General features: G+C 50.0%; 1 protein-coding gene across 1 annotated transcript in view; it reads right to left on the bottom strand.

Moving 5' to 3' along the window:
• PIK3C2G (phosphatidylinositol-4-phosphate 3-kinase catalytic subunit type 2 gamma) overlaps positions 1–21276 on the bottom strand; it is a 183699-nt gene that overhangs the window by 79199 nt on the left and 83224 nt on the right. The window contains 4 exon segments of the mRNA XM_029597544.1: positions 3576–3706; positions 6882–6993; positions 18817–18877; positions 18880–18947. Coding sequence (XP_029453404.1) covers positions 3576–3706; positions 6882–6993; positions 18817–18877; positions 18880–18947 — 372 coding nt within the window.

The following is a 21276-nucleotide window of genomic DNA, read 5'->3' as shown; positions in this document are numbered from 1 at the left end:
AGGGCCCAGAGGATGGAAAGGCAAGGGGGAGAGAGGGACACGCAATCTCAGAGAGAGAGAGAGAGGGAAGGAAGAAAGCTGAAGAGACAGAAAGTGCCAGGGAGCGAGGAGCAGGGCGCAGAGGATGGAGAGGCAAGGGGAAGAGAGGGACAGGCAATCTCAGAGAGAGAAAGAGAGAGGGAAGGAAGAAAGCTGAAGAGACAGAAAGGGACACCAGGGAGGGAGGATCAGGGCCCAGAGGATGGAAAGGCAAGGGGGAGAGAGGGACACGCAATCTCAGAGAGAGAGAGAGAGAGGGAAGGAAGAAAGCTGAAGATACAGAAAGGGACGCCAGGGAGGGAGGAGCAGGGCCCAGAGGATGGAAAGGGAAGGGGGAGAGAGGGACAGGCAATCTCAGAGAGAGAGAGGGAAGGAAGAAAAGCTGAAGAGACAGAAAGGGACACCAGGGAGGGAGGAGCAGGGCCCAGAGAATGGAAAGGGAAGGGGGAGAGAGGGACACGCAATCTCAGAGAGAGGGAGAGAGGGAAGGAAGAAAGCTGAAGATACAGAAAGGGACGCCAGGGAGGGAGGAGCAGGGCCCAGAGGATGGAAAGGCAAGGGGGAGAGAGGGACACGCAATCTCAGAGAGAGAGAGAGAGAGGGAAGGAAGAAAGCTGAAGATACAGAAAGGGACGCCAGGGAGGGAGGAGCAGGGCGCAGAGGATGGAAAGGGAAGGGGGAGAGAGGGACACGCAATCTCAGAGAGAGAGAGGGAAGGAAGAAAGCTGAAGAGACAGAAAGGGACACCAGGGAGGGAGGAGCAGGGACCAGAAGATGGAAAGGGAAGGGGGAAGAGAGGGACACGCAATCTCAGAGACAGGGAGAGAGGGAAGGAAGAAAGCTGAAGAGACAGAAAGGGACACCAGGGAGGGAGGAGCAGGGCCCAGAGGATGGAAAGGCAAGGGGGAGAGAGGGACACGCAATCTCAGAGAGAGAGAGAGAGGGAAGGAAGAAAGCTGAAGAGACAGAAAGTGCCAGGGAGGGAGGAGCAGGGCCCAGAGGATGGAGAGGCAAGGGGGAGAGAGGGACACGCAATCTCAGAGAGAGAGAGGGAAGGAAGAAAGCTGAAGAGACAGAAAGGGACACCAGGGAGGGAGGAGCAGGGACCAGAAGATGGAAAGGGAAGGGGGAAGAGAGGGACACGCAATCTCAGAGACAGGGAGAGAGGGAAGGAAGAAAGCTGAAGAGACAGAAAGGGACACCAGGGAGGGAGGAGCAGGGCCCAGAGGATGGAAAGGCAAGGGGGAGAGAGGGACACGCAATCTCAGAGAGAGAGAGAGAGGGAAGGAAGAAAGCTGAAGAGACAGAAAGTGCCAGGGAGGGAGGAGCAGGGCCCAGAGGATGGAAAGGGAAGGGGGAGAGAGGGACACGCAATCTCAGAGAGAGAGAGGGAAGGAAGAAAGCTGAAGAGACAGAAAGTGCCAGGGAGGGAGGAGCAGGGCCCAGAGGATGGAAAGGGAAGGGGGAGAGAGGGACACGCAATCTCAGAGAGAGGGAGAGAGGGAAGGAAGAAAGCTGAAGAGACAGAAAGGGACACCAGGGAGGGAGGAGCAGGGCGCAGAGGATGGAAAGGCAAGGGGGAGAGAGGGACACGCAATCTCAGAGAGAGGGAGAGAGGGAAGGAAGAAAGCTGAAGATACAGAAAGGGACGCCAGGGAGGGAGGAGCAGGGACCAGAGGATGGAAAGGGAAGGGGGAGAGAGGGACAGGCAATCTCAGAGAGAGAGAGGGAAGGAAGAAAGCTGAAGAGACAGAAAGGGACACCAGGGAGGGAGGAGCAGGGCGCAGAGGATGGAAAGGGAAGGGGGAGAGAGGGACACGCAATCTCAGAGAGAGGGAGAGAGGGAAGGAAGAAAGCTGAAGAGACAGAAAGTGCCAGGGAGGGAGGAGCAGGGCCCAGAGGATGGAAAGGGAAGGGGGAGAGAGGGACACGCAATCTCAGAAAGAGGGAGAGAGGGAAGGAAGAAAGCTGAAGAGACAGAAAGGGACACCAGGGAGGGAGGAGCAGGGCGCAGAGGATGGAAAGGCAAGGGGGAGAGAGGGACACGCAATCTCAGAGAGAGGGAGAGAGGGAAGGAAGAAAGCTGAAGATACAGAAAGGGACGCCAGGGAGGGAGGAGCAGGGACCAGAGGATGGAAAGGGAAGGGGGAGAGAGGGACACGCAATCTCAGAGAGAGGGAGAGAGGGAAGGAAGAAAGCTGAAGATACAGAAAGGGACGCCAGGGAGGGAGGAGCAGGGACCAGAGGATGGAAAGGGAAGGGGGAGAGAGGGACACGCAATCTCAGAGAGAGAGAGAGGGAAGGAAGAAAGCTGAAGAGACAGAAAGTGCCAGGGAGGGAGGAGTAGGGCCCAGAGGATGGAAAGGCATGGGGGAGAGAGGGACACGCAATCTGAGAGAGAGAGAGGGAAGGAAGAAAGCTGAAGAGACAGAAAGTGCCAGGGAGGGAGGAGCAGGGCCCAGAGGATGGAAAGGGAAGGGGGAGAGAGGGACACGCAATCTCAGAGAGAGAGAGAGAGGGAAGGAAGAAAGCTGAAGAGACAGAAAGGGACACCAGGGAGGGAGGAGCAGGGCCCAGAGGATGGAAAGGCAAGGGGGAGAGAGGGACAAGCAATCTCAGAGAGAGAGAGAGGGAAGGAAGAAAGCTGAAGAGACAGAAAGGGACACCAGGGAGGGAGGAGCAGGGCCCAGAGGATGGAAAGGCAAGGGGGAGAGATGCAGGGAGAGTAAGATTGATAATAAATGCTTTTAATGGGCTCCAGGAGTTGCCCCATTTTCCCTTGACACTCTTTTGGGTTTGGTTCTTTCCTTTTTCTTTCCGCTCCAATCAGAACCGCTCTCTGTTGGCCTACGAGCCTCTTTTTTCTCAGTTCCAGTGCAGTAATATTGAAGTTCTGATCTCTTGCAGCCACAGCTGACCAAATCATTTCAGTCTTGCATGAGGCAGGAAAGATTTGTCGGCCTTAAATGTTAGCACGAGGGCAGGACAGCAGACCCTGACCTGGTGCACAGAGCGCAGCTTCTTTAAACACTGGGGAGAACTTTACAGTAGGGGGATCGTAAGATAAAGCCCCTTAGTGGTCACTCAGCTAGGACAGTTGCATGTACAAAGGGCAGCAATGCACTTTTCAATCGGTTTGCAAGCTTAACGCATCATTTTCACCTCATTCAGGTTAACTGATCTTGATTTCAAAGTTTTCTTCTTATGAGAAACAGAAACATGGAATATGAGGCCCATTTTACACCTGGGTGCACTGCCAGACACCCCCGCCAATCTCTGGCTTTCCCTGCACAAGCAGGGATCCTATGCACCTATCCTATGTTCTCCCGACCTCTGTGGTAGGTCCTGGTAACTTTGTTATGACTCAGCAGTGGATCCTGTATGGAAAATCTGGGGAGGAACTATGGGGCATCCTCTAAACCGATATTCTCCTGTCTTTTTTGTGCACGGAGCAGGCAGCCAGCATCGGAAAACCCTGGAGGAATATGCTCACCCAATAGCTAGCGGCAGCACACGGCGCTGGCAGGCGAACTTACAAAGAAAGCGAATGCTTTTGGGACACTTTTGCGATGTGCCGCATGCTCGCCTCCGTCGGTGCCGCTGAGTAATTCCTATTCTGTGCAGGCTCGGGCTTTACGAAGGCCTGTTTGGTTCCTGGAAATTCAATCTGCAAAACAAAAGAACCCAAAAGGAAATGATCTCGTAGGCATCAACTAACATTTCACATGGTTCACGGAGCAGGTCGGAAATTGGCCAGCACCGATGCATCCCACGTTTGAATACAGAGTACCAGCTCTTCTAAAACAATCACTTGGGAAATTGTTTTTCCTTGCTTGATTTCACATAATTTAGAAGCAGAGGACCCCAGTAGTAACTCACAAATGGACTTTCCACGTCAGATACATGCATATTAGATTTGATATGCCTGTCCCCATCAGAAACCCAGGCCGAGGCATGTAAGAAGCAGATTACATACAGCGATTTCTGCAAGGGACCATGGTAGGGTTTCTGTAAGAAGCTGAATAACTACCTGGAGGTCAATATTCAGTGGCTACAGTGTGTTTAAAGACATCTGATTATCTTTTTCCAGATATTCAGCGGCACTGATCCAGTTAAAAATGAGCTGAATATCAGATTGGCTGTTAGGTCGAGGAAATCAGAGCTAACCCGGAGCCACCAGCTCCGACCGTCAGATCCCCTCTGCCTCCCAGCCATGATTCATCTCATATTGAAATATTTTGGGAGGGACAGACAACCTACTACCCTTCCTCCCCTATCTCAACCATGCTGGGCACAGGGCTCCCCAAAATCCTTTAACGGGAGCCGGCTGAATGATTTCCTCTTCCATCCCTGGTGGCTCTGACAGCAATGCCAGAAGCCCTGGCGGATAAGCCAGCAGGAGGGAAGAGTGAATTCTGCGCAGGCTTCCTCTCAGAGGGGTGGGACGGGTACGTCTGAGATGCAGAAAGGGGTGTCTCATAAGGGGGGTGGCTGTTGGCCCTGTGCAACATTTTAATATGGGCAGAAGGCTGGGAGAGTATTGGGGGGGGGGGGGGGGCACTGTCAGTCCACCCCCAGCTAAACATTGCAACATGTTTGGAAAGCAGGGGCAGTTGTGCAGTGGGCTGTGCCTCCTATTACCCCCGTGCAACGTTTGAACATGACCCGGAGGCAGTGGCTAGTGCTAAAGATCCCCAGGTTGCCCTAACCTCGCTCTCAGGCCTGGCCAGATTTTCCCCAGCCTGGTCAGTTTGACCTAGCTGGCTGAATACTGACCTCTCAAGGTACACAGTACTAGATATGATCTGTTTTTATTTCTGTACAGGAAAGAAGGCACAAGGTCGTAACTTGACCTTGAGCACATCGGCTGTTACCAGCCCAGTACCATAAACTGACCGGCCTCTCCTTGCTGTGTCCGAGCCTGCAAAGTTTCTGGTTTTGCCTTCCCCCTCATCTCTTATGCACACATTCCTGGTATATAAAGACGAAATTAAACCTCTCTAGTTCTGGTTAATTAGCAAAGCCCATGCTGTGGCTTTCATTTTTGTTTAATAAGTTAAATTATTAAAGGGTGGGCAGGTGATTCTCGGCTAGTAATAATTAAATCAGTGCAATGTTTACGCTGAAACCCCGCCGTTACACTAATCATCTCGTTTGGGGCGCCTTGCATGGGTGCCAGCAGCCTTGCTCATAGGGAGCGGTAACTCTGGTACCAAGACTAGGCAGCAGTTTGTAATGGAAAAGCTCTCACGCACATCATCCCCGAGAGAGAGAGAGAGAGAGAGCAGTGGTAGACAAAATCCCATTCCCCCGCTCCCACCTGCCCTTCCCTGACATCGACTCTGTGAGGCAAGAAGGAGCCAAGGGTTAGGCACCCACAGCTCCTGCCCCTCCTAGGGGCAATAGAGAGCAGGAAGCAGAGACCTCTCAGCGCTACTCATCAATCTCCTGACGTATGCCGGCGTCAGAAGACTGTTCTGGATGTTGGGAATGTAGCACACGTGCAGAGATCAATGCAGAAGGGTAAGACAGAGAAAGCGGAAAAATGGAGCCTCATAACAGCTGGAATCCTTGCCCGCAGGGGCTCAGACGTCACTTAATGCTGCTTTGGGACTGTGGAACGTGGAAAAACTCTCGGGTAAAACTTGCAAGGAAGGCTGAATTTAAGGATCGGGAAGAGCCCCCCCCGGGATTCAGTTTTTCTGTAGAATCGTCGTCTGCAGCCCGCTGCCCTCCTTCCTGAAGGAAATCGATTGAAGCCTTAGGGCCGGACTTTAAAAGGTTTACGCTCGTGGCCGGGCCTCGTGCGCGCCGGGCCAATTTTCAAAGGGCCCGGCCACGCATGTAAACCCCCGGGACGCGTGTAAGTCCCGGGGTTGGTGAAAGGGACGGTCCGGGGGAGGGGCAGGCGGGGCCAGAGGCTCCCGGCACGCGTGTAAGTCCCGGGGTTGGTGAAAGGGACGGTCCGGGGGAGGGGCAGGCGGGGCCAGAGGCTCCCGGCACGCGTGTAAGTCCCGGGGTTGGTGAAAGGGATGGTCCGGGGGAGGGGCAGGTGGGGCCAGAGGCGCCCGGCACAGCAGCCCATTTGCCGCTGTCCCGGGGGATCGCGTGCCGGCAGGATGGCGCGGCGCGCGCAACTCACTGCTGCTCAGAAGCAGGAGCAAAAGGTAAGATAAAAGATTTTGGGGGGGATTTAGGATACGGATAGGGGGAGGGCAGGCTAGGGGGTTGGGAAGTTCCCTCCCAGTCCGTTCTTTAATTGGAGCGGACTGGGAGGGAACTGGGGAAGGCCCCGATGCTCCGCAGCGCGTAACTGCATATATCTTCCCCCGCCCCTTGCGCGCACTGACCTGGCATTTTATAACACGTGCGCGCCAGCGCGAGCATATTATAAAATCGCGCAGCCATGTGCGTGCGCTGGGTACCACGCGCATATGGACGCGCGCCCAATTTTTAAAAATCTATCCCTTATTATTTCAGGGCTGCACAAGCAAAATGACTTGCAGGCTCTTTTGCATTTTTTCTTCAATTACAAAATTAAGAAACAGGAGAGAGAGGGAGAGTGAGAGTGAGAGAGAGAGAGAGAGGGAGAGAGAGGGAGAGAGAGAGAGAGAGAGAGAGAGAGAGAGAGGGAGAGAGAGAGAGAGAGAGAGATGAGGGAGAGAGAGAGAGAGAGAGAGAGAGAGTGCTGCGTAGCTCTCAACCACACATTTCAGGTGTCTTTCTGCCACAAAGTTTGACTGCGCTGCTAAGACGACCAGGCCTTTCAGCACAGAAGAGACACCAGAAATGCCGCAGCTCCTTTTCGTGCAGGGATCACTTCAGGTGGATGCGCTCCTTACCTGCAGGGTTACGCCGGTTGGAAGGCTTGGATCAAATACCCCTGGTGTGATGACAGTCGGAGGTTCAGAGTTCGTTGCCAAACCAAGAAGCACAGTGCCGTGAACAAATATTCTAGAGGATAAACACAGGCGTTAGTACCTGAGACCAGAGCAACATTTCTATTCCAAAACAGTTTTGTAAAACGCAATCCACAGCGCGCATCTCAGACGGAGCACAAAAGGTTTCTAGGTCTTTGAAAAGAGGCCCACCACAGAGCTCATTTTATACAGCGCACAAAATCATCAGTCACATCCATGCTCAAAAGTACTGAGCAAAATATCTATTTAATCCAACGCAGCCAGGCGTCTGTAGAGTATACTCGGGGAGTGACTTAGGGACAGCAAAAGTCACAAGTGGCCTGCCCAGGCTGACGAGCAAGTCCATGCAGAAATGTTACACCAAACGTTATCTCAGGTGACCCCCTGACCTCATCTCCATCCGCTAGCCACTAAGGAACCTCTGTCTTTATCCTGCTCCCTTTTCAATTCCACTACCCTTCTCGTCTTTATCACCTTTTCCAGGAGGACATTCCTTGCATCCACCACCGTTTCCATGAACAAATATTTCCTGACCTTGCTCCCGAGTCTGCCTCACATCAAGACTCCTAGTTTGACAATTTCCTTTCCATCAGAAAAGGTTTGATTCTTGTGCCTTTCGTGTGTTTAAAAATCTGCATCGTATCCCCCATGTTTCCTCTGCTCTAGAGCAGCGGCTCTCGACAGGCGTGTCGGGACACACACCTGGGAGGTGCGTCGCAGGGCCAGCAGACGCCTGCCTCCTTATCAGCCCGGGTGGGAGCTGGTTGACTTCTCTTACGTTGAGCCTGAAGGGAGGCTCCTCTCACTTCCCTCTCCTCTTTCCGGCCCAGTGGGAGGCTGTTTCCTCCTACCAGATCAGAGCGAGGCATTGCCAGCTCCTTCTGATCTCGGCCTGATGGGACACAAACTTTATCTTCCCCTGCTGATGATCTCTTCACCCTGTGGAGGGTGGGGGAAAGGAGGTTGGGGATACTGGGCAGACAGAGGTGTAAAGGAGAGGGAGTGTGGAGGCTGCTGAGCAAGAAGGGGTGGGAAACAGGAGTTTGGGGTAGCTGGGCTGCTCTTCTAGGGTATATACCTTATATACCCTAGAAGAGGGTATATAAGGTATATACCCTCTTCTAGGGTATATACCTAGAAGAGGTATATACCCTAGAAAAGCAGATCCCACATCATTCTGTTTGCCTTTCTCTGGACTGCTCTGACCTTTCCTCTGTCCTTTTAGAAATATACAGTGGCTTCCTGAACTGAGCACCATACTCCAGGCGAGGCCTGACCAGTGAATTGTACAGGGGCATTATCACCTCCTTTTTCCTGCTGGTTATCCCTCTCTCTGTCTTCCACCCATCTTGCTGTGTCTGTCCTCCTCCTCCTTGTCTTCCCTGTGGAAGGACTCTCAGATCTGACCCTTGCCTGGATACTGATTACTCCTGTTGCCGCTTGCCTCTGACCCTTGCCTGACCCTGGATCACCTCTTATGCTATTCTCATAGAGACTCTTATCTAAGTCCTGCCGGCCCCCACAACCCAAGGGCTCAACCTGCAAAACCACATCAAGTGTCCATCCTTGATCTAATTCTCTAGTCACCTAATCAAAAAACTCAATCAGATTTGTTTGACAGGTCCTTCCCCTGGTAAAACCATGTTGCCTTGGATACCACAGCCCATTTGAATGTAGATTGTTCATTATCCTTTCCTTCAGCAGAGTCTCCATTAATGTTTTCTCCCCCCAGTCAGAAACCTAGGAGTCATCATGGACAATCAACTGAACTGCAGAAGTTTCATCAATAACACGACAAAGGATTGTTTCTTTAAACTTCAAGTCTTAAAACGGCTGAGACCTCTTCTCCACTTCCAAGATTTTCGGACAGTCCTCCAAGCAATCATCTTTTCAAAAATTGATTATTGCAACTCACTTCTACTTGGCCTCCCTGCTAATACCATCAAACCATTACAGATGCTACAAAATGCCTCAGCAAGAATTCTGACCAACACCAATAAAAGAGACCATATCACACCCATACTGCGGAACCTTCACTGGCTCCCAATTAAATTCAGAATCGCCTACAAAGTAATAACAATCATTCACAAAGCCATTCATGACATCACCCCACTGGAGCTTAAAATCCCACTTCAACCTCGCACACACTCCAGACCTGTGAGATCAGCGTACAGAGACGCTCTCCAGACCACTCCTATTAAAACTTCGTTAATGAAGAGAGCTCTCTCCAAGGCCGGCCCAACTCAATGGAACTCGATCTCCCCAGATCTCCGTCTCGAACGTTGCCCGATCACCTTTAAAAAGAGACTCAAGACCTGGTTTTTCAACCAAGCCTTCCCTTAACTCAAATATTCAGATGAATCTATCTTGCTAATCGTAAGGAGTCTCTCATCTCTAATTAGCCTTACACTGTACAGACGTTCTATGAATGCTCCTCCTTAGTACCGGGCGCCACTGTCTTCCTTAGGCGCCTGAGTACACTTCTAAGTTAGTACCCAGCTCACCGATTAAAGTTCTGCTTTTATTTTCTCTGTTTAAACCCAGTTCTATGGATCCAAGTTAGTTTTTCCTTGTTTAATGTACTGCATCCTCATGCAATGGTCATCGTTATAATGCAAACCGATTTGATTTGTAACTTGTTATAAGAATTTCGGTATATAAAAGTGCTAAATAACTAAATAAAGTTCCCACCATCGAGATAAGGCTAACTGGCCTGTAGTTTCCTGCCTCCTCTCCTTCTCTAATCTTGGGGCACAGCTCCAATTTCCAAGGATCTGTGGAACAGGTCCTTCAGCTGTCTCACAGCACATTTCTGATCCACCATAGCGTACAGGGTGGTGTCCCTTATCAGGTCCTATGGCCTTCTCCACTTTCAGTTTTGCTAATTCTACTTAAACTCTAAGGATGTCAGCCCTCAATTTCTTGATTTGCTTTGTTTTCCATTTTGAGGGTTTGTTTCTGGGGGGGGTTTTCATTCGTTATGTGGTTTCTTTTTTTCCTGTTTGGTTTGTTTACCAAACCAAAAACAACATTGAACATGAAAAATACCCCAAAACAAAAAAAACGAACCAATTAAAAAAAAAAACCGGCCTCCTTTGGCCCTAGTTCTTCTGCCCAGCAAATCTTGAATCCAGCACCAGGGCCTGATCAGCTGGACCTTCGCTGATCCCTCATTCCCAGCCCAAAAAAACCAATCTGGCCCAGCCAGAGCCTCCCCGAGGATCACCATTTAAATGTGCTAGGGCTGGGGGAATTCCCACCCTGGCCATCAATTAGCCCCTTCCTGAATGAAAAAGGGCAGGACTGATGCCCGCTTGCTCCTGCCTGGTCCAGGTCCTGTCCAACTGGAGGACGGCACCAAAGTGACATCTTTTTAGTGCGTCTGATGTGATTGTGATTTATGACCACACCTAAACGGCACCCGCCATATCAGAGAAAGTCCCGTTATTTCACTACCGTCCTCAAGATGGACAGGACTCTTTTTAAAGGACTGGGACCCAGGTGGAAGCACCCTATTTCACTCAAGACCTGGGACGGAGGTAAATAGAGGCCGGGGTGGGGGCTCCCTGGCCCTGGAACATTTAAATGGATGGAGGGGCCTGGTGAGGTCTAGCTGGGCAGGCCCGTGTACCAGGTTCACGTTTTGTTGGGTGAGAGGAGGTTTCCAGGACATGGAAGACCTTTTGGTTTTTTTTTTGTTTTTTTTTAAATGCCGCAAATATGAAAATACCCAAAAGTTTTTGGGTATTTTCATAGACGGCAATATTTGATTTGGATCAAACTGAAAATGGCATTATTCGTTGCATTTTTGCATTCGTTTCAAATGAGTGCACATCCCTTCCAAAGGCCGTCTTCTGCTCTAGTCCAGGACCAAGGCTCGATGAAGTTCACAAGTGAGGAGACCTAAACCAGATGCAGGGAAGCATGGGAGTGCAGTCAAAGAGCTCAAGTCCAGAGGCAGAATGCAGGATGGAAATTCTGGGGTATGAAGCTGGGGAGTCCTCAAGCTGCTGGAACGCTTCCTTCCTCCCAGCAATTCCTTTTCACTGGTCCTCCAAGCGGCCCGATTCCTCAGAGGCATCACTCTGCAGGCTATTCTTCAGGCCCTTTTCTTGTATTCTGACGTTAGTCCACTAGTCAGCGCATCCACTCTCCACCCCAAACTGTGCCTAGCAAAAACCCTGAAGATCTCAGACCTCATACAGACACTTTAATTGTTTTCAGTCTTATTTTGTTTTCCTGGGAATTGTAGTGAAACAGGGGCTTCACACATGCTGGACCAGCTGGGAAGACGAAAGAGCTGCAAAAGGTAGAGGAAGCTCTGAAAGTCCATGGAAAACACTGTTTCAAAGGGGAAAGAAAAAGTGAATGAGAGTTGGCTAAGGGATTGTAAAGCTGGTTGAAACAGGAAGCACAAGGCTGCTGGGGAAATGTAGTTTGGAGACTTTTTTTTTGCTGGGGACCAAGGAAGGTGAAAGCAGCAGTCACAGGAAGCTGGGCTAATAACTGGGAGACACAACTGGGATAAATTACAAAGCTGTCAACTTTGGGCAGGGTGGTTAAAAGGGGGAGAGCTCTGCCTACAGACAGAAGGAAAGGGAGAGGAGAAGGAGAGTCGGGAAGGAGTTCTCTGGAGGCAGAGATGCCCGCAGCCCTTTGGTTAGGATTAGGAAGTAGGTTATATATGGTCTAGGGACCTGGGCTAGCCGACTGCTGATTGCCAAGTTCCTTACTGGAGTCTCAGGAACTGAAACGCTTTTATTCAAGTTTTTACAGCAAGTGGTTGGCTCTGAGCGATGAGTTCCAGAAGATTCTCGGTGGGGTGGTGGCTCTTAGACTGCGACCTGTGGCAATGCATCGGTGTTTATTGTGCAAAAAAAACAAAAGCAGGAGAAATCAGTGGGAAAAGTGAGCAGCGGTTTGATGTTTGTATGAAATTAAAAAACTGCACGATTTCTTTTTGCAAAACTTTGTTAATTGTTGAGGTGATCTGCTGGTGTCAATACAGTTACAGTGCCGTGCACTCGTTCCATGTTCTTGTTTCACCCCCCCCCCCCCCCTGTTAATTGTAAACCAGCATGATGTGATTCTATCATGAATGCCGGTATATAAAAACCAGAAATAAAACAAATAAAAATAAAATACAAAGCTAGAGCAAACATTTTTCCCTGACATAAATATTTTATTTACTCTATATATGCCCGTGGAATTACATTTTCCTCTGGAAGCTAATAAAAAGGCCAAACTCCAGTTCTGAATATAATAAAACTGTTCCATAATTGATGGCTGTAGGCCTGCTCTGGATGGTCTTCATAAATTTAAACATCAGATGTGTGACAGCGTGTTCCTTTCCGGCCCTGTTTGGAGCGTGGAAATGCTGCTTATTCTGCATGAGAGCTCTGTCCTAGGAATGTGCAGGGGTGGGGGAATTTCATTTCAGTTTCTTGTTTTTTTTTTAAATTCTGGTTCATTAAGGGGTGAATTTGCATTAAAAGGCCCGTGTGAGCGAGCACCTGCGCTGTGCACGAGCAACGCGTATTTTAAAAGCTGCAAGTTACGTTCGTATATGAGTGTGCATGAATAAAAGGAAAAGGTGCTGAGTTGGGGGTCGTTCCAGGGCGGGGCCACAGTTATGCAGGTAAATCCGTATCATAGATCCAGAGGCCGCAGCGCACGGTGGGCTGTTAGCCGCGCATGTTTACTTCTGCTCTTGATGAGATGCAAGTCTGAATAGGCCCAACACAACAGGGCGAGGGATCCGGGTCAACTGGGTGCAGGCTGAAGAACCAGAGGGGTCTGGATGACCTTGAGATAGACTGGGCAAACTGGTGGACTAACTGGTAAAACTGGAAATGTCTCCTCTCCCATCTTCATTGGTTTTATTTGTAGAAATAGTCATGCAGGGCCCTACTGGGATCTCTGCTAGAGATTTTGACCACATGCTTAGGCCTTTAGCAACCTAAGGCAGAGGATTGCGCCGCCACCGGAGGCTGATGCAATGGTTGATCCCTATCTGCACAGCTGAGTGTGGATACTTGGTGTGGAAGCTGAAGGAGGTCAAAGCCTTTACTAAGTACTTTAAGAAGCAAAGAGATCATTTGTGGACCTGCATCCAGGGACTGGATCTCTTTAATTTTTGAGGGAGATTTTGTTTGGGAAAGAATTTTTTAGCCACCCTAACTGCCATGAGAGAGGAGTGGGGAGAAGAAGGATTTTCTCCTCTTTGCAGTAGTTTTGCATCCTTCAGCCTGAAAGGTTCTTGAGCCATCTATAAGAACAGCGAAGACACGGATTGGATACCAACTGGAGCCCAGAGCTTGTGTTATTGGTTAGACTGTGGAATTAGCAATCTGTTGTAGGAGCTGCTAGGAATTAGCAGTCTGTTAGGGTTTTCTCCTCCCAAGGGGAGGAGTTAGCAATCCTGTTGAGCTTTGCTCCCCCAGAGGGGAGGAGCTAGCAATCTGTTAGCCACTCTGCTAGGGTTAGCAATCTGTTAGCAAACTGTTATAGAGTTGTTCCCCAGAGGGGAGAGGTCAGCAACCATATAAGATCTGTTCTTCCAGAGGGGAGGAGTTAGTATCTGTTATGGATCTCCGCACAGAGTGGCAACCTGATATATGAGAGTTCCCCTGAAGGGAGGTGTAGGCCATCTGTATGGTTCCTGCTAAGAAGTAGCAATTGGTTATGATACAGTTCCTGAGGAAGGAGATGTTAGCAACAGTTGAGGGTTAGACTGCAAGGTAGCAGTTTGTTGTACTCAGCTCTTGAAATGTGAGAGAATAGTGAATCCTTGGGCCGATGGCAGATGACAATGCCCTCAGGAGGACATCATGAGAGGGACCACCAACTAGGCTGGAGGATGGAGACAGACACAGATAGTTCTTTATTAGACAGGTAGTAGAACCACCAGAGGTGGCAGTAGTGAGCTGATGTGCCCGGCAGGGCTGAAGTCCCTCAGATCCTGGAACTGCTATCTCCGGGTTTGCTGAGCTGAGAGAGAGACTCATAGATAGTGAGTAGTCAGGGTATGCTGGATACTTTACCAGAAGTAGATGATACACTCACATAGATTAATAAGGAGGCTCAGTAGCTGGAGAGAGTTAGGCCCTCGAGGAGCGAGTACTTGGTTCCAGGGACAGCTCTAAGAGAGAGATGGTAACTCACAGTTATCTATCTCTGTAATGGTTTCTAGGCAATAGAGAATAGTTAGTATATTCAGGAACAGGAGCCTCTAGGCGAGTACTGGTTCCTATATGCAAACTGAAATAAGAACTCACAATATCTGTATATGAAATAGCTTCTTAAATAGAAGAGAGTCTTCGGCGGGTTCTAGGAACATGGGCCCTCGAGGAGCGAGTACCGGTTCCTAGCTGCAATCTGTAATAATAACTCACTATCTCCATACCTGCGATAGCGTCTTAGACAGAAAAGAATCTTCAGAGTTCTAGGAACATGGGCCCTCGAGGAGCGAGTACCGGTTCCTATCTGCAATCTGTAATAATAACTCACGATCACCATACCTGCGATAGCGTCTTAGACAGAAAAGAATCTTCAGAGTTCTAGGAACATGGGCCCTCGAGGAGCGAGTACCGGTTCCTAGCTGCAATCTGTAATAATAACTCACGATCACCATACCTGCGATAGCGTCTTAGACAGAAAAGAATCTTCAGAGTTCTAGGAACATGGGCCCTCGAGGAGCGAGTACCGGTTCCTAGCTGCAATCTGTAATAATAACTCACAATCTCCATACCTGCGATAGCGTCTTAGACAGAAAAGAATCTTCAGAGTTCTAGGAACATGGGCCCTCGAGGAGCGAGTACCGGTTCCTAGCTGCAATCTGTAATAATAACTCACGATCTCCGTACCTGCGATAGCGTCTTAGACAGAAAAGAATCTTCAGAGTTCTAGGAACATGGGCCCTCGAGGAGCGAGTACCGGTTCCTAGCTGCAATCTGTAATAATAACTCACGATCTCCGTACCTGCGATAGCGTCTTAGACAGAAAAGAATCTTCAGAGTTCTAGGAACATGGGCCCTCGAGGAGCGAGTACTGGTTCCTATCTGCAATCTGTAATAATAACTCACGATCTCCATACCTGCGATAGCGTCTTAGACAGAAAAGAATCTTCAGAGTTCTAGGAACATGGGCCCTCGAGGAGCGAGTACCGGTTCCTAGCTGCAATCTGTAATAATAACTCACAATCTCCATACCTGCGATAGCGTCTTAGACAGAAAGAATCTTCAGAGTTCTAGGAACATGGCCCTCGAGGAGCGAAGTACTGGTTCCTATCTGCAATCTGTAATAATAACTCACAATCTCCGTACCTGCGATAGCGTCTTAGACAGAAAAGATCTTCAGAGTTCTAGGAACATGGGCCCTCGAGGAGCGAGTACTGGTTCCTATCTGCAATCTGTAATAATAACTCACGATCTCCATACCTGCGATAGCGTCTTAGACAGAAAAGAATCTTCAGAGTTCTAGGAACATGGGCCCTCGAGGAGCGAGTACTGGTTCCTATCTGCAATCTGTAATAATAACTCACAATCTCCGTACCTGCGATAGCGTCTTAGACAGAACAGAATCTTCAGAGTTCTAGGAACATGGGCCCTCGAGGAGCGAGTACTGGTTCCTATCTGCAATCTGTAATAATAACTCACGATCTCCATACCTGCGATAGCGTCTTAGACAGAAAAGAATCTTCAGAGTTCTAGGAACATGGGCCCTCGAGGAGCGAAGTACTGGTTCCTATCTGCAATCTGTAATAATAACTCACAATCTCCGTACCTGCGATAGCGTCTTAGACAGAACAGAATCTTCAGAGTTCTAGGAACATGGGCCCTCGAGGAGTGAGTACCGGTTCCTATAAGAAACTGGAATAGAAACTCACAATGTTCACGTCTGCGATCGCTTCCAGGCAATAGGGAGTCTTCTGAATGTTCAGGGACATAGGCCCTCGAGGAGCGAGTACCGGATCCCGTCTTAGCAATCTGAAAACAAGAGGAGAGAGCGGGTCCCCGAGGAGCGGGTACCTCTGGTAAGTTCGAAGAGGCAGAGCAGCAGAGAATGAAGCGGGTCGAGATGATCCCCGCAATCAATCCCTTGCTAACTCGATTCGTAAGCGTAAGCAAAGACCTTTTATGTTGAAAGCGGATGACGTCACTACAGGGGGACGTCCCCGAGGTTCGCGTCCTTGCTGGTACAAACTTCGGAGCACGCGCGCCCTACGTCATCAGGAACATGGTGGATCCACAGCGTCAGGCCAGCCCGGGGACTCTGGGAAGAAATGGCAAGGAGACGCCGCGGCAGCAACTGTCCATCAGAACCGAAGGGAGTCGCCTCAGAGGTAGAGAGGGTGGAGCGAGGGCAAGAGCAGGCACGAACGCAACAGCTTGGAGGAGAATGGAAGCACCTGGGACCCTGCACTGGAGTTTCAGTCTGGAGAACAGGAAAGGAGAGTTTGTGAGATTTCAGGATCAAGCAGTGGACCATAGCAAATCAGCTCATCCATACCCTAAATTATGCAAATCAAATAATGCGGCTTCCCTGAAAAATCGCATGTCATGTAATTTGAATGGAAGTTAAGGAATGTGAATCGTATTTCTGACGATTGAAAATATCGGACGATATTTTCAAAGTCATCAGAAATCGGGGGCTCCCCGAAACCAATAGGAACACCCCACGAAATTGTTCGTGGGGTTCTCTTATCGTTTTGGGGGTGGGTGGGAAAAACGGCACGCAAAAAACAACCCCTAAACCCACCCTGACCCTTTAAAACAGCTCCCTTAGCTTCCCCCACCCTCCCGACCCCCCCCAAAACCTTTTGAAATTACCTGGTGGTCCAGTCGGGGTCCCGGGAGCGATCTCCTGCTCTCGGGCCATCAGCTGCCACTAATAAAAATGGCGCCGATAGCCCTTTGCCCTTACCAAGTGACAGGGTATCCGTGCCATTGGCCGGCCCCTGTCACATGCTAGGAGCACTGGATGGCCCGTGCCATTTTTAAAGATGGCGCCGGCCGTCCATTACTGGACCACCAGGTAATTTTAAAACGTTTTTGGGGGGGGGAGGTCGGGAGGGTGGGGGAAGTAAGGGAGCTGTTTTAAAGGGTCGGGGTGGGTTTTTTGTTTATTGGCTCGGGCGCAGCCGCTAAAAAAAACCCGATCGGGCCGCATGAAAAAAGATTCACGATGTGAATCGGAACCGGAATCGGAAACCGATTCCGATTCACATCTCTAAAGTTAACTAACTTCCCCAGGAGCACTGTCCCAATGTTCCCAGGCCCTGTATTAAAGGGACCAACGACCCTGAGTAGGTTCCCCACCCCAGAAACGTCATTAAAAAACCGCGGAGATCTGCACAGACCCCCGTCCTTGGAGGTGATCGTTGTTCAAACCTTAAAAAAAAATGTTTTAAAGTCAGTACCAGGTCCTTCTCTTATCTCCTCCAGGCCCCGGAAGCTGCGACTACTGCCCGAGCCTACTAACGAATCCCCTTTACTCACAAATTGATCCCTGTGGGTCCAGTGGAGGGCTTGGAGCGCCTCCCGTTCTCCGGGCACAATGTCGCTTGCCAGTTCTTGCCCCCCTCATGTGATGGCACAAAGGACCATTTTGAAAAATGGCGGTGCCAGGCCTGGAGCCTAGGGGGTGATGTGGGTCCCCAGCCGAGCACCAGGAACTCGTTTGTGAGTCAGGGGGAGGTCCAGGGGTGGAGGTCTCAATCTCCGGGAGCCAGCATTTTATTGAGGGGTGGGGTTGGGGGTGTGGCCTAAAAACCTTGCTAGCAATGGCCTCCTCCAGGGGCAGCAGAGAGGGTTTGACAGGGATCTATGCAAATCCCTGGGATTTTTACAAAATCATTTTCCAGGAGGGCATTCACTTGGGGCTGAGTGGCTCCTTTAAGCCACGGCTGTCCCCCATTTCCCGGGCCACCCTCGAACCTACTCTGAGAGTCTTCACCTCGGGGTCTCTTATCCCAGGGATAAGTAATGCTGGAGTCACAAAATGGGAGGGTCATTTACCGTGGCCTTGTGACTGCCACGGTATTTCTCCTTCTGGAAAATTCACGGCTTAGTGAATAAGCCCCTCCGACTGTAAACCTCCTGGGACAGAAGGCTTTTTATTTTCCCCTGAACTGTAACTTGCCTGGAGCTTAGATTATAGAAAGGCGAGTAATGAGATCCAAACCAAGAATTATCTGCCCACCAATAGCCAAGTTAGAGGCTTTAGCTGCCCCTCTAGAAGATGTGCCCCATGCCACAGCCCCTAGCCATCCACGTTTTGTCTTGCTTGGCTTTTCGATCGAGCGCTTTCCGCTTGCCAGTTCTGACTGAGCAGAAGCCAAGGTTGCAGGAGGAACGTGCTGAGTCCATAACAGTAAAGGGGGTTGGTGGTTGATGTAACCATTGCCGAACAGATGGGAACTGCAGCTCATGGCAGGAACGAGATGTGAAGCGGAAAGGAAAGGGAATATCGGCATCCGTTCAAGTGTTTGCATAGACTGATAGGATAAAAGCCCGACCACATAAAAACAAACAGAAGACAATTAGCTGCGGGTGCTAGTACTGAGAGGAGGTAGTGCATGAAGCACATGCGTTGGCAAGCCAGTGCCACCCGAGATCTGCAGCTCCACAGAAACCCATTTCTTTCCCATTACAGTGTTTGAAGAGACTGGCGCTGTGACTGCAGTCTATCAGATCAACACGGACTTCCCACACCCCCCATTCCCCACCACAGCACTGGCGCGCCTCCAGAATGACAATGTTTATTGCCTGGTTACAATACTAAACGTATTTTATCATCATATTTGCTGTCTCTGTCTCTACCAGGACAGCTGTAGGAAGAAATAAAATGAACCTACCGTTCTGAGTAGAGAGGTAGGCAGGTCCAGGCCAGAGGTTTTGCAGTATTGGAAGAGTGCCTGTGCCGCAGAGTCTTATCAGCAGCATGGTTTCATGAGGAAGGCTTTTAGCTGACAAGGGAAAGTTGATCCTGAAAGACAAGATGATAATGTATGGAGATTTATAGAGCGCCGTCGCCCCCAGTGCCACAGCACATCTAATCGACTGATTAACCTGATCATTGGGAACTCTTTGATACATATTACTGCCGTGAATCATTCACCTTGACACGTGCTTAACCCCATTCATTAGGGGTACGTTCTTCCCTTACAGAAGAGAAGGGAAGACGTTTGGTGAGCATCGGGTCCATGGCTTGATTAGCTTGGGATCCATAAGAGGCCCCTGGTATTCTCAGGCGGTCAGCAGCTCCCAGCAGGTTCACAGCTTCCTGTCTTACTTGCACATCTCAGGGCCATATTCCTGGCTCACTAGAGAGAAAGCTTCACCTTTTCATTTACTGAGTGCATTGGGGAAGAGCATTTCAAAGTGACCCCCACATCATTATTATGAGATGCTGCTACCAGGATTCGTGTACCCTTCACCCAGCCTGCTCCTCCCGCTGGACACTGTGCTTCAGTACAGGACTGTCTTACATTTATTGTTTAATTGCTGTTCCCCTAATTTTGTGTGATGTGCGAGGGAGGAGTTTTCAGTCTACACATCCGACGTCACCTTTGTGCTGTGCAGCCTTGCTCTGCTCATAAAGGTGACGCCGTTCTGTACGTTCAGCTGCAACACTGAATCCCGGACTGATCGGCTTCTCAATGGTTAATTCCCAACAGAGTAATAAAAACACGTTCTACTACATCAGATTAGGTGAAGGTATGAGCTGTGCTTTTTGAAGAAGTTAGTATGAGATGTGTCTGGGGTTAGAACAGAAAACATAGAAATGACGGCAGAAGAAGAAAGGACCAAGGTGATCCCCCCAGTCTGCCCAGCAAGCTTATGGCCGGTATCTGCTGCACTGGGCAGGTTACCCTCATTTTATAATTTTCCAGACCATAAAAGTCAGGGACACTCAGATGCTGTTTTCCCTAACCCCTGCCGTGGAAGCAGAGAGCAATGATGGAGCCGCATCACAAGTATCAGGCTTAGTGATTAAGGATAGTAAAAGCTGCATCAGCAAGTTACCCCCAGTTACCCCCCATGCACCCTTTTCCTCATTCCCATCCTGTAGCCTTTAGGGATCCACAGTGTTTTTTCCCATGAGCCTTTGAATTCCTTCACTGTTTTTGTCTTCACCACCTCCTCCGGAAGGGCAATCCAGGCCTCCACCACCCTCTCTGTGAAGAAATACTTCCTGACGTTGGTTCTGAGTGGTCCCCATGGAGTTTCATTTCGTGACCCCCCTAGTTCTACTGAATTCTTTCCACGGTAAAGGTTTGAGGATGTGCATCACTAAAACCTTTCAGGTTATGTGAAGGTCTGTGTCCTATCTCCTCTCCTCCAGGACGTATACAGTCAGATCCTTCAGCCTCTCCTCATAAGTCTTCCAATGCTGACCCCTCACCATTTGGGTCACTCTTCTCTGGACCTCCTCTATTCTGTCTTTATTCTTTTTGAGATATGGGTTTAAAAAAGATTTGAATAAGTCCCTAGAGGAAAAATCCATAAAGCCAAAGGGGGAGTGACTGGCACCACCAGTATCGCCCCTGAGCAGAAAGGTCACCGGGAAAGAGAGCCTAGGCTAACAAAGTCAAGGGGCAAGCCCCGCTAGCTCCCCCAAGAGCGAGGCGACAGAACTGTCACCCTAACACATAATAATTTAAATAACTTTCGGGCCGATTCAATAAAGTCTGCGGGAGAGCGGACGAACGCCCGCTCTCCCGGCGCGCGCACAGGCCACTTGCCTGATTCTGTATTTAAATTAGGTGGTGCGGTAGAGACAGGCAAAAGGAGGCGCTAGGGACACTAGCGCGTCCCTAGCGCCTCCTTTTGACCCGGAGCGGCAGCTGTCAGCAGGTTTGACAGCCGACGCTCAATTTTGCCGGCGTCTGTTCTCGAGCCCGCTGACAGCCACGGGCTTGGAAACCGGACGCCGGCAAAATTGAGCGTCCGGTTTTTGGCCCGACGGCTGCCGGCCCATTTTAAAATTTTTTTTTTTTACTTTTTTTACTCTTCAGGACCTCCGATTTAATATCGCCATGATATTAAGTTGGAGGGTGCACTTTCCCGGTGTCGGCAGAAACCAGCGCCTACCTTTGGGTAGGCGCTAATTTCTGAAAGTAAAATGTGCGGCTTGGCTGCACATTTTACTTTCTGTATCCCGCGCGCATACCTAATAGGGCCCTCAACATGCATTTGCATGTTGAGGGCGCTATTAGGTGCCGCGAGTTGGACGCGCATTTTCCGCCCTTACTGAATAAGGGGTAAGGGAAAACGCGCGTCCAAGGGCAGGTTAAGAGTGAGCTCCGTCGGAG

This window comes from Rhinatrema bivittatum, chromosome 4 (genome assembly GCF_901001135.1).
Source record: "Rhinatrema bivittatum chromosome 4, aRhiBiv1.1, whole genome shotgun sequence".
NCBI lineage: Eukaryota > Metazoa > Chordata > Amphibia > Gymnophiona > Rhinatrematidae > Rhinatrema > Rhinatrema bivittatum.
This window is presented reverse-complemented; position numbering and strand designations above follow the sequence as displayed.